The following is a 13273-nucleotide window of genomic DNA, read 5'->3' on the forward strand; positions in this document are numbered from 1 at the left end:
CTTTTCAAATAGGACTAGATCAAAGTTCATTAATGAACTCTTAATGCATGTCAGCAGGGTTCACATGGACAGATGGTTTATGGCAGGCTAGTGCAGGGAAGATTCACACCCCCGCTTGCCAGGAAAACATACAAGAATTTCGTCTCCCTTTTCATACAAACAGTACTTGTTTTCTCTGCTGAGTGCCAACGTGGGTTCCAACCTATGCTCACTGTACCAGTGATTATAATGTGAACATTTGTTCACTGAGAACTCGACTGAGGCCAAAAACTTCTTTCATATCTCCCCCAACAGACATTAAGTCGTCTTCACTACTGACTTGGCCTAGACTCAAACCAGTTGCCTACAGGTGAAAGGTTCACTCTCTCACGATAAATCCCTGAGCCATCCTGATGTCCCTTCCCTGACACCTCCATCTAAATTATTTTCAGTGACTAAGCCGACTGTACTAAATATTAACTCATCCATGTTGGACAGTAACAGTGTCTGTGATAAGTTAATAGTACCATCAATTTCACATTTTTACATTGCTCCATAATACAAATAAATACAAATGTAAAAGGTTTCTGATGCAAATATAAACCTTGACTTAGAAGTCAAAAGGGACCAGATTCTCACCCCTATGTAAAAAAGGAACACTTCCCATGGAAATCTGTACATTACCCCACAGCAAGTTATTGGGAAAGTGGTGTTTACATCCCTGTAGGAAAGGCTACAGGGCCCTTGCTAAGCTCTCCCTTCAGGGAGCCCTGGGAGGCCAGAGTAGTTTATGTTGGTCCTGAGCCCCACACATCAGCTCCAGCCTGTGGCAGCTCCACCTGGGCATCTTGTAGTATGGTTAATGAGCTGTACTGAGCATATATACAACATTTGATGGAGAAAGAGGGGGAAACAGTAGGCATCCCCACAGCCCTCCCTGAGTCTGACTGCTCCCTTCATGTGGACACAGAATAGTGCAGAGAGACCTCTGCAGGATGCAGTGGTGGGAAGGACATGGCATCGTGAAAGTACCTGAGTTTCTCTTCTATGCAAAAGTGTGTAGATCTACACATGGAGGACCTCTTTATGTGCAGATCAGAGGAGTTGTGATCTGCCCATAGAAACAAGCTTAACTGTAAGTGAAGGATCTTTCCAATTTTCAAAAAGCACTGTTAGATACACAGACAACTGTGCATCACACTTATCTTCAGACTTGTACTCAACTTCTGACTTCTGTGTCTGAAACTAATGGGCCAAGCCCTGCTCTGATTTACACTAGTGTAAATTCCATTGACTTTAAATGACCTTCATTCTTTAACTGAGTGGAGTTATACCTGATTGACACTAGTGTGAGGGCAGAACTTGGTCATTTATATGGTATATGATTACAAAGTAGTGGTTCTCTTGGTTTAACTTTCCTTTAAGCTGGAGATGATCACTTTTCCCCATTGAAGTCTCTTATCTTCAAGAGACTATCTATGGTATACTAATTACCAAGTGTAAACTGTGAAATTATTCGAATATTTAAAAAATAAATGTAATATTTGCACTTCTATCTTGATGGCTGGCAATGTCCATTTTACTTTGAAAATCTCTGGTTCAAGGGTAACAGACTACAGCAATTCCCAACCTGCCATAATACTGGTTTAATAGCAGAAGATCATCGTGTGAATAAGAAACATTTTAGTATTGAATATGCAAGTTCTCTTTTCAATAGCAAACAGTTCCAAATCAGAATATGTATGGGTTTCCTTTTGGTCAACTCTTATATTAAGTTTCAATGACAGAAAAGTTTTAATGGGACAACACAAGTGAATAAAGATAACAGGGTTTGACCCTCAACTCTATGTTAGGTTTCTGTACTGTTGTTGCTATAAATGTCCTTGTTTTCCAACAGGGTGGCCACCATTTATTAGTAGCTAAGAAATTCCAGTTGCAGTTAATGAAAATAATTTTATATCTTACTTGTTGTTAGGTGCTGCTCAGCTCACTGTATCTGCCACAGAGTGGTCTCTCTATTGCTTGCAGTCAGAACAGAACAGAATCCTTATCTCCATGCGAGGATATGGACAAGCAACTCAATCAAAGTCATTTCCTTTTCTAGGGTGCACATATAACAAAAACCACTTCCCCACCACCAGCCACAACTTTCCTGTCTTCATATTTGCCACCTGGGACTTCACTTTAGTGAGCCTCAGCTGGATCTATTTTCTGACCACCTACCCCTTCCCAGTCTGCTTCTCTGCTCCTGGGACCTGCCATGAAAACTGGACTGTGCATTTGAATCCTAATGAAATGTCTGTCACCAAACTCTTGGGAGGTCCCCAAAGACCTGGACACATAGCATACCCTGTGACATAGTCTAGAACATTAGTCAGATAAAATGTATTGTACTATGCTTTGTGTTCATTGTTATTTGATTCCTAAATTGGGGTGGAATAATTTTGTCATTATGGAAAATTGGCTGCCCGTATCTCTTTCCAGCCAATGGGCATGCCTATGCTAAATGAGATGTTTAAGAAACCTAACAGTATTTTACATTATAATCCAGCCACTTGTTATTCAATCCGCAAACTAACAAAATGTTTCACCAAGATATAAAACATGTAAGATGTTCCAATCATAGTTACAGGATCTAGCTGTCTGGATTTGCATAGTAACTTTAATTAAATATAATCTTCTTTCATTTTTTTTATGCACATAGTAGAAAGTAATTGGAGGGATTAAAAGCAAAACTTTGGTGCAGAAAGGGGGAAACACAATACCCATGTCTTATTAAAGTGAATTTGCCTGCCATGCTACAATACTCCAGGGTCAAAATTACACGTCACACAACTACTTCAAAAACAAAATCTGAGGGTTATACAGTGCTATCTTGGCATGTGACTAGGATTTAAGCAAATGCATACAATAGTTGAGAACTCAAATTCAAGCAAGGCACTCCTGTGTCTGGACTAAAGACCATATGGTCAGCAGCTGGACTCTAAGATATATTGATACCCAGTACTTTAAGGAGCTTCAGTAGGAGCAGAAAAAAGGTTGGCACAAAAGAGAATCAAGACACCACATACTGTGCACCACTGCTATTTCTGCTGCCCTCTATTCTCCTTCTGCCCACAAATGTAATCTTTCACTCTGTTCATGACAGTGCTCCCCGAGTTCACTTGTCCAAACAGTCCTAACAAATGTGAGAACTACTTGGGTAACTAAGGATTTGCAGGATTGGGATCTTAATTTGTAAGTAAATATGTAAGACAAAGGGGGCAGGGATGGGAAAATTCCTAAGCATACCCATCCTTCAAAACGGTTGATCGATTAAGTTTTGGGTGTAATCATGAAGTTAGTTACACCAGTGTAAATCTGGAATAATTCCACTGAGAAAATTAGCTAATGTGGATTTAATTAAGAAAAAAAATCTGTTCCCTTTTCTGGTTTTCTAACACACAGGTTACAACAGTTTAAGGAGTAATTAGTAAATTTTGAATCATATCTGATCAAGTTTGGTGCTTTAATAAAAGTTTGAGATCCCAGGGGAATTATAAATACTACATGAGACAGTAGGTTGTCATAGTAATTTCAGAATACAAGAGGGTTGGCAAGTTCCACAGAACTTGTGTTCACCTTGCCTTGTCTTTTTTCATAGTATGTGCACTTTTCATAGCTGAATTGGAAGTACCTGTCTTTTTTTAATCTGACTCCGGTCCCATTTGGATATAAGTTCCCCACAGGTTTGTAAATGACTAATGTTGTCACTGTAGTATGTGGAGAATCTGAGGAGAGTTAATGAAAGTTGTGCATCCAATTCCCCACATTCTACGCAGATAGATTTAGTCATAAAACTTCAGTTACATACAAGGAAGAAGAGAGTTAAGATCCTAGTGATCCATGTAACATGTGGATTCCTTACAAATTAATTATATCTGTAATGCATAAATGAAATGGGCACATTTTTAAAATTTTGATACTCAGTTTTTATTCATGTCATTATGTCCTTTAATCATATTTACTTTTGTATGGTATATCTACACTTTGTAAAAATCCTTGTACTGTAAATGTATATACTATATGATCATTAGGGAGCTAAAGCACTTAAGTGGACACTTAGATGCAACTAATGTCTAAAGAATCATATACAAGTTTTCTTTTAATAAAAATAAGCACTTCTTGGTGAAAAGTTTTTAAAAGTGGGGTGAATGGGGGAATTAAGTGGGTTTTAGTTTTACTAAAATCATTATGCTGCTAAAAAAATAAATAAAAAAAAATTCTATTAACTCCAGTGGTTTCCCCCAACCGCGGTCTAGTTTTTAAAAAAAATCACAGCCACAAGCACAAATTAAAGGTCAGCCTTAGTTTGCCCTCATCATCGGTATTTCATATCTCAAACGCATTTTAGTGAGACAAATAAATCCCAACCTCAAATAGGCTTAAACCATGACCATTCACATATTTAAATCTATACAAATGAAATCTGTTTAAGCCTTAGGCATGATTATATACTATAAGTATAGTCCTTGAAAGAGGCCCTATCCGTTTACTTGGCAAAATTTCATGAATCAAAACATCATTTGATAAAAGCCAAGATAATCTTGAGGCAGAAAGGAAATAAATAGTAATAAGACTATCTACTTTATGACTAACAGAGGCTTCATGGTTTGCCCTCATTTTAAAACATTGCTGTATCTTTCTAAGTCTTTTTTCCAAAAAGTAGGTGTTTGACACTCTCTTGCTTACTTGAAATGAGTGATGGTTTTCTTAGGATAAGGAATGCATGCTCAGGTCCTAAGAAAGCACCTGAGACAAACACAAGAGGTATATGCTCCACTTTCTTCATAACAAAGACTTTTTTTTTTTTTGGCTCAATCTTAATCTCATTCCAGTCAATGATGAAACTCCCACTTGATTCAATGGGGGCATGAACAGGCCCTTTACTGTAGCAAAAAGCAAATAATAGTTACTGTTAAGGTATGTCCCATGGCAGCCCCTGGCAGAGATCCTCCCAGCCTGGGTCGACAGATTAGGACTCGCCAGGGCTGGCTTTAGGGAAAATGGCGTCCTGGGTGAACTTGTATTTTGGTTCCCCTGGTCCCATGGGTGCCCTCCATTTTCCTTGGCCCCCATGGATTCCCCAGGCTCCCCACCCCTCTCCTGTGCCCCTAACCCCTGCATTCTGCCCGCTTCGCCCCAACCCCTGCACTCCCCTCCTGCGTCTCCTAATCCCTGCACTCCCCTTCTGTGCCCACATGGGGAAATTGACCTGGATGCATGGAGCAGCTGGCATTGCTGCTCACTCTCCCCCTCCAACGCTGCCCCTCCGCGCGCCCCTAGGGGGCTGTGAGTGGAGGAGCAACGTCAGGGCTCCCTGCATCCAGGTCACTTTCCCCACCTGGGCTGACCTGGTTGCACGGAGCACTTGGTGTTGCTCCTCACTTCCCCACTTACAGCCCCCTAGGGGGCACAGAGGAACATTGGGGAGGCAAACAGTATCTGTGCATCATCACTGTCCTGCCATGTTCCTCTGTCGGGAGGAAGCAGGGAGAAATCTGGGTATCCCCCCGCACGCGGCACCCCCTGCCAGCCAAGAGCAGTTTCCGACACTACATTGGCAGCGCGCATTCTGCGCTGCTGCACAGCGCCCCCCTGACCATGGCACCCTGGGCGGTTGCCTGGGTGGCCCACCCCTAATGCCGGCCTTGGGGCTCGCAGGACTTGTGCTACCACACTAAAAATAGCCTTGTGGACTGCATTTTTAAATTTCAGCTTGGGCTGGAGCTTGGCCTCTGAAGCCCACCCCTCTTCCTAGGCTTCAAAGCCCAAGCTCCAGCCTGAGCTGCAATGTCTACACAGCTATTTTTAGCATGGTACCATGAGCCCCACAAGCACGAGTCTCTTAATCTGGGCGAGAAGGGGGCTCGCTGCTGCCCTTAAATCAGTTTTGTAACTGCAGGATGATCAATGCGCATCTACAGTCAAAGGATGTATCTGACCAGAACTAAGTCTTATACATCTCCTTGTCTACTGGAACAATGTAAATAAATTAAGACAGAGATAAAAAAAGTGTGGTAATAGTACTGGACCTTTTTTGTCTTGTATATAGCAAGGATGAAGGACAGTATTTGAAAGAGAAGCCACAAGTAAAAATAAAAACACTGAAGGACGCCAGTGAACTGCACTAGAAAAGTTAACATGTATAAGGCCTGATCCTTTTCGGAACAAGCAGTTCCATCCATTTCAGTGGGATTACCCATGAGAGAAAAGACTGTGCATGTGAGTAAGGGTGCCATACTCTGACTCATAGTAGCCTGGTTTCTGGTAGACCATGAGTGCACAATTTCATATAGCTCTTACATCAGAAATTATGTGAAAATATAGGTACTTACACAGTAAAATGGTAAATAAAACACTTCCATCCACTAGGCCTCTCCAGGAAGTTGTAGACATCTCCCTGCATGCTAGTTTTGGTTAAATAAGGGCCATAGAAGCACTTGGTAGTGTAGGTCCTACGGATTTCACTTCCTGTCATAGGTTGGTTGCTGAGCTGGAATGCTGAATCCTTTGTGTCTTGTTCAGAGTTAGGGGGAATTCCTGATCCATTATTCACCATGCTATCTGGAGCTAGAGCCACTGAAGAATATTGCTTATTGTTTAAGTTCCCTGTGACTTCCAACAATCCTGAAGACTTCCTATGACCATTCAGACGACCTAACTGGGAGCTGGAGCTTTGACCCTGACCACAGAGGTTATACATCGAGTGCCCACCAGTTTCCTGATTAACGCAGGACATTCTGTAATGAAGCACAGGTATTGCTAACCCTGATCAATATTTAAAATAATAAAAGAAGGTATTGTATGTCCTTTCTGTCCTGGGTGTTCTCCAATAACTGATAAGATGTCTTTCTGCCGTTATCCTGGAACTCCTCTGTGACACAACAGTGTGAGCCGCCAGCCTGTCACCTGTTGTCATTCAGAGGCTCTGAAATTAAATCAGAAGAACATATTAGACAATGGAGACACAAGAAGTAACTAGACGGTAAGACTTTTGGAGGGGGTAGAAAATTTAGATTCAATGTAATGACAATTAAACAAAAACAGGCTTAAAAGTTACTAAAATAGCACAACACAAGTACCTTACCTTCCTCTTAGGTGATTCTATCAAATCATTTTAGATTCAGTGAATACAGAAGTGTCCTTTACTGCAGATAGAACTGCTACAGCTGCAAATTTATCAGTGCTTCTGTTTTCTGAGGGTCTATACATTGACTATAAGCTCACTGTGGGCTAAAGCATAGTATACATAGATTTAAAATATGGAGCTTCATTATTATGTTGCATTCTGAAAGACTTGGCTAGGATGTAGAACAATTTTAAGATTGAGAATGAGCAATTTCAGACATGAGAGACCTGATCCTGCAATTGTAACTCCTGATGTGCTCAGTTAGACTTTTGCCCAAAAAACAACATCAACAACAACAACAAAAAGCAGGACTCTGACTTTATTATGCTCCTTTAACTCACAATTTTGGTAGATCTCTGTTGTTGCAGTGTGTTAAATGAAAGATCTAGGGCCTGATTCTGTTTTGCTACAACAGCTTTATATTGGTAGTAATGACATTGACCTAAGTGAAGTCCTGCTTGTGGAATAGTGTGGAAAATTTGGCCAATAAAGCTTACCTTGTATTTCATCAGGGCCGGCTCTGGCTTTTTTGCCGCCCTAGGCAAAAGCACTTGGTCAGAGTTAGGGGGAATTCCCTAGGCAAAAAAGCCACCCGCCGCCAACACCATCCCCCCCCGCCTCCAGCACGGCAGGGGAGGGCGCCGAGCCTGGACGCGGGCCCGCAATCCCCGACCGGCCGGAGCACCGGGAGCAGGGCGGAGAGCCCGGCCGGGGCTCTCCCCGACAGCCAGAGTGCCGGGAGCAGGGCGGAGAGCCCGGCCGGGGCTCTCCCCGGCGGCCAGAGTGCTGGGGGGAGGGCGGCGAGCCCGCTGCGGCTCTCCGCTCTCCCCGACCGGCTGGAGCACCGGAGAGAGGGCGGCAAGCCCGCTGCGGCTCTCCATTTTCCCTGACCGGCCGGAGCGCCGGGGGAAGGGCGGCGAGCCCGCCGCGGCTCTCCGCTCTCCCCGACCAGCAGGAGCGCCGGGGGGAGGGCGGTGAGCCCAGCCGGGGCCCCGCTCTCCCCGACCGGCCGGAGCGCCGGGGGGAGTGCGGCGAGCCCGCTGCGGCTCCGCTCTCCCCGGTGGCCGGAGCGCCGCGGGGAGGGCGGCGAGCCCAGTCGCGGCCCCGCTCTCGGGCCGGAGTGCCCCGCCGCGCCGCCCCCCTCCAGGCGCCGCCCCAAGCACATGCTTGGTGGGCTGGTGCCTGGAGCCGGCCCTGTATTTCATAAGACAGACTTGAATAGCTATAGTCTAATACGTGCTAACATATGTCTACATTTATTTTTATATCAGAATATAACAGTTTTGCAGGTTTTAGAAGTCTGTTTTCTGAAGGGACATTTTTAAAATTGCCTCAATTCTTTCACATGTCCATAAAAATATAAATATAACATTATAGGTTTTGCTTACCCTAACAAAAGCAAGGCAATACTGGAATTAATGCTGAAATGATGGTTAGAACTCAAGTCAGGATGCCTATTAGTTGCAGTTGATTTGTTCCTCTGTCAGAGGGGCCTCAAACATACCATATGATCTGCTATTACCTCAGCATAACAGAATAATTTAAAATGGAATTTTAGCCTTAAGCTCCTGCCTTTTGTCAAATTAAATTTATTCGTTTTGTTGTTAAGGTCTCAGTGCATGAGTGAATAAATTGTCATTTTAATACTTCTAAGTAGAGCCTCTCTTCCAAAGTATTTCATGAAATGTTTACATGGGGTAGTGGACTTGTTACCAAGTGAACTATTTTTTTTCTTAATGCATTTTGCAATGAGAAAAATATCCTTTTTAATCACACTGCTGATGGATAAATACTTCTAATCTTAATTTTCTCTAGCCATTTCCCTCAGTGCTAAAAAGCTATCGGGAGCAATTGCAAATTTAAAGCGAGAAGCCTTTCAGTCCACCCAATTCACAAGATGAACCTATGTTAAACAAATATCAGAACTATTCTCACTCAGTCCAATTCATTTTACAGGGCTTAAGGGTAACCAGACAAGTGCTACTAACAAAGGTCTGTTAACCAGCATTTGCAACCAAGGCTACATAAAAAACATTTACTAGCGTGCTTAATTTAAAAAAGGGAGATTCCACACACAGACAGAAATAAAATGAAGAAAAACCTGAAACCATCTGGCAAGCAGCGCATACTCTCTCCTGTTGTACGTCCCTTTTCTCCTCCTCTCTGCTCCTCAGCTACATATGGCAGATTTCATAGGTGCAGAGAGAACTGTTGTCTGACTCTGCCCCCTAGCTTATCAAGCCCCACCCTTACCCATCCAGGGTAACCTCCCTTATATCTCCCTTGTCTGTTTTCCCTTGAAAGTAGGTGTGAGGCAAAAAAGGAATTAGGGACTCCCAGTTCTGATGGTTTTATCATGTCAGAGAGGAGCATTTGTGCTTCTCTGCTGTTATGTCACTAGCAGCAGACGTAAACTATAGTTTAGATGTTCACTTCTCCCCCCGTCCCTACCACAACCACCCATCTTTTCCTACCTGTGTATAACTAATTAAAAGGATTAATAATGGTATTTCCTTCACAATCTTTTGAATTAAATTATGCACTGGTACAAGCTGGCTCTACGCCTTTGCAGCAGTCTCTTATATTCAAGAGTCTAAGCAGGCTGCGTATCTTTTTTCACTGAAGATTTGGTGAAGCCAATAGCAGAGGATCATTATGTGTGCTATATCTAGCCCATGTCAGGATGGACTATCTTTTTCTTTGTTGCCTTTTCCGAACTAACACTAATTTTTCTTATTCCAATGGAAGGAAGAGAGCACCCAAAATGTAGACTCTTCAGCATTATGTTTCTTAGCTTGTTGCTGAGACTTGTGATCATGCCAGAAAAGTTGGGAATTCTTTTTTTTTTTTTTTATTGTCTCATTTCTTTGAAAGCAAAAACAGTTTCCTGTGAGGAATGCCAGGAATTTGACCCAGAGTTTTCGCCCAGTATGTGCAAGATCACTTACCTACAGGTGAATCAAAGAAACTAAAGTGGAAAAGACCCATTACATCCACCCTCCATTTTCCTTTGTTCTGTACTCCAGTTCTAAATGTTCCAAACAAGGAAGTTTGCATCATTTCCCTTAGAAGAATATTCCAATCAAACACTTTCAGGAAGTTCTTAGTTTCTTATTTTCATCTGACTGTTCCTAGTTACACCTCTATGTATAACCTGAAAGAATTCTTCTTGTTCTTAGGTGCATACCGTTTCAAATCTTTGTAAATGTATCACGTTAACTAGCCCTTAGCTATCTATAAGCTAATCTATACACATTTACCTCTTTTCACAAGTCAGTCCCTCCAGAACACTGATTTTTTGTTGCTCTCTTTCATTTGCCGTCTTTTTGGTTATATAGTGTCCAGGTAGTGCTGAATTTGAACCATAGAGAAGGATTGTCACCTGCCTGAAACCATACATGCTTTTCCAGAAAGGTGGCCCAGTTTCAATTAAAAGTTTAAGAGTCTGTTAGAAAACCTTGCCCATGTCTTGGGTCTTTTACAAAAGTTTTGCACCACACTGGCTTTCACTCACCCCTTCCACCTTAAACTCCCTTTTGCCTTTATTAACATCCTCTATGATTTCTTCCTCATCCTTTCCTATGGTAGTTTTCCAACTGCAACAATTATTATTGGTTGCACTCATCTCCAAACCCTCTCAAAAGTACTTGTATTTCTATTCCCACTTGCAAATTGTCCAGCAAAGTTATTCAGGAATAACATGTCTCCGAGGCTATGGAAATAATTACTTTTGAATACCTCTGAGCATTTCAAGGCATTTTATAGACAAACTACACAACATTCCTGTGAGAAAATATCCTCACCATTCTACAGAAGAAGAAACCAAGACACCAAATAATGACAGCTCTCGCAGTGAATATGTAGCAGCAAAAGAACCCGATTGTCTTGGACTGGGAGAGGAAGGATTGTCCAGTGGCGAGAGTGCTAATTTGGGCTGTTGGGAAATATGGGTTCAATTCCAGTTCCACTGGACAAGTCACTTATCTCTGTGCCTCAGATCCCCATCTGTAAAATGGGGTTGGGAACTATCTTTCTCAAAGGGGTGTTGTATAGTTTCATGGTCTATAAAATGCTTTGAAACCCTGACAGTATGCAGCACCTAACAGTGCTTCCCTACCTCACAGGAGTGTTGAGAGGATAAATATGTTAGATTATGAGCAAAGATGGGGGTCTATCTATTGAGGAAGGGGAAGAGCATCTTTGGATACAGACTGGTTAACCTAGCAAGGAGGGCTTTAAACTAGGTTCAGTGGGGGCAGGAGATTAAAGCCCACAGACAAGTCAAAAACATAGAGATGTGGGGAAAGGGTTGGAATCTTGGGGGAGCATGGGCCATTATAGCAGGGATCAAGGAGAGAGACAAGAAAGAACATAGAGGGGAAATCAAATTATGTATACTGTATACTAATGCAAGAAGTATGGAGAATAAGCAGGAAGAACTAGAAATGCTAGTTAATAAACACAACATAGTTGGCATCACAGAGACTTGTTGGGATAATACACATGACTGGAATATTGGTATAGAAGGGTACAGCTTACTCAGGAAGGACAGACAGGGAAAAAGGGAGGAGGTGTATAGACTTGGACTGAGGTTGAGATGGAAAGGGAAACAGACTTGTTGATAGTCTCTGGGTGAGAATAAAAGGGGTAAAAAACAAGGATATGTCATGATAGGAGTCTACTACAGACCACCTAACCAGGAACAAGAGGTGGATGAGGCTTCTTTTAAACAACAAAATCTTCCAAATCACAGGACTTGGTGGTGATCGGGGACTCCAACTACCCAGACATCTGTTGGGAAAATAACAGCAGGACACAGATTATCCAACACATTCTTGCAATGTATTGGAGACAATTTTTTATTTCAGAAAGTGGAGAGAGCTACAAGGGGAGACACTGTTCTAGATTTGATTTTGAGAAATAGGGGGGAACTGGTTGAGAATTTGAAAGTGGAAGTTAGCTTGGGTGAAAGTGATCATGGAATGATAGAGTTCATGATTCTAAGGAATGGTGGGGGCAAAAACAGCCCAGTAAATATAATGGAATTGAAGAAAGCAAACTTTAGCAAACTCACAGAGTTGGTAGGTCAGATCCCAGGGGAAGCAAGCCTAAGGGGAAAAACAGTTCAAGAGAGTTGTCAGTTTTTCCAGGACACATTATTAAGGGCACAAAAGCAAACTATCCCACTGCGTAGGGAAGATAGGAAGTATGGCAAGAGACCACACGGTCTTAACCAGAAGATATTCAATGATCTAAAACTCAAAAAAGAGCCCTACAAAAAGTGCAAACTAGGTCAAATTACAAAGGATGATTATAAACTAATAACACAAGCATGTAGGGATAAAATTAGAAAGACCAAGGCACAAAATGAGATTAAACTAGCTAGAGACATAAAGGGTGACAAAAAAACATTCTATAAATACGTTAGAAGCAAGAGGAAGACCAAGGACAGGATAAGCCTATTAGTCAATGGACGGGGCGGGGGGAGGGAAATAACAGAAAATGTGGAAATGGCAGAAGTGCTAAATGACTTTTTTTTTCTGTTTTCACCAAAAAGTTTAATAGTGATTGGACAGCTAACAGAGCAAACACTGGTGAAAATGAGGTAGGATCTGAGGCTAAAATAGGGAAAGAGCAAGTTAAAAATTACTTAGACAAGTTAGATGTCTTCAAGTCTTCAGGGCCTGATGAAATGCATCCGACAATACTCAGATTTGTTACTGAGAAGATATCTGAGTCATTAGCGATTATCTTTAAAAAGTCATGGGAGAGATTCCAATGGACTGGAAAAGGAAAATATAGTGCCCATCTATAAAAATAACAGACTAGTCAGCTTAATTTCAGCACCTGGAAAGATAACCAAGCAAATAATTAAGCAATCAGTTTGCAAACACCTAGAAGATAACAAGGTGATAAGTAACAGCATGGCTTTGTCAAGAACAAATTGTGTCAAACCAACCTAATAGCTTTCTTTGATAGGATAACAAAGCTTCTGGGTAGGAGGGAAGTGGTAGATGTGGTATATCTTGACTTTAATAAGGCTTTTGATACTGTCTTGCATGACCTTTTCATAAACACTAGGAAATACAACCTAGATGGAGCTACTATAAGGTGGGCGCATAA

The 13273-nt window shown here is 42.0% G+C and overlaps 1 protein-coding gene across 1 annotated transcript in view; it reads right to left on the bottom strand.

Moving 5' to 3' along the window:
- The window catches only part of LOC128831200 (potassium voltage-gated channel subfamily KQT member 1-like), a 740744-nt gene extending 734020 nt beyond the window's left edge, over positions 1-6724 (bottom strand). Inside the window, exon 1 of the mRNA XM_054017484.1 lies at positions 6357-6724. Within this exon, the coding sequence (XP_053873459.1) occupies positions 6357-6724 (368 nt within the window). The remainder of the gene's footprint in view (positions 1-6356) is intronic.
- Positions 6725-13273: the final 6549 nt, after the last annotated feature.

This window comes from Malaclemys terrapin, chromosome 1, assembly GCF_027887155.1.
Source record: "Malaclemys terrapin pileata isolate rMalTer1 chromosome 1, rMalTer1.hap1, whole genome shotgun sequence".
Classification (NCBI taxonomy): domain Eukaryota; kingdom Metazoa; phylum Chordata; order Testudines; family Emydidae; genus Malaclemys; species Malaclemys terrapin.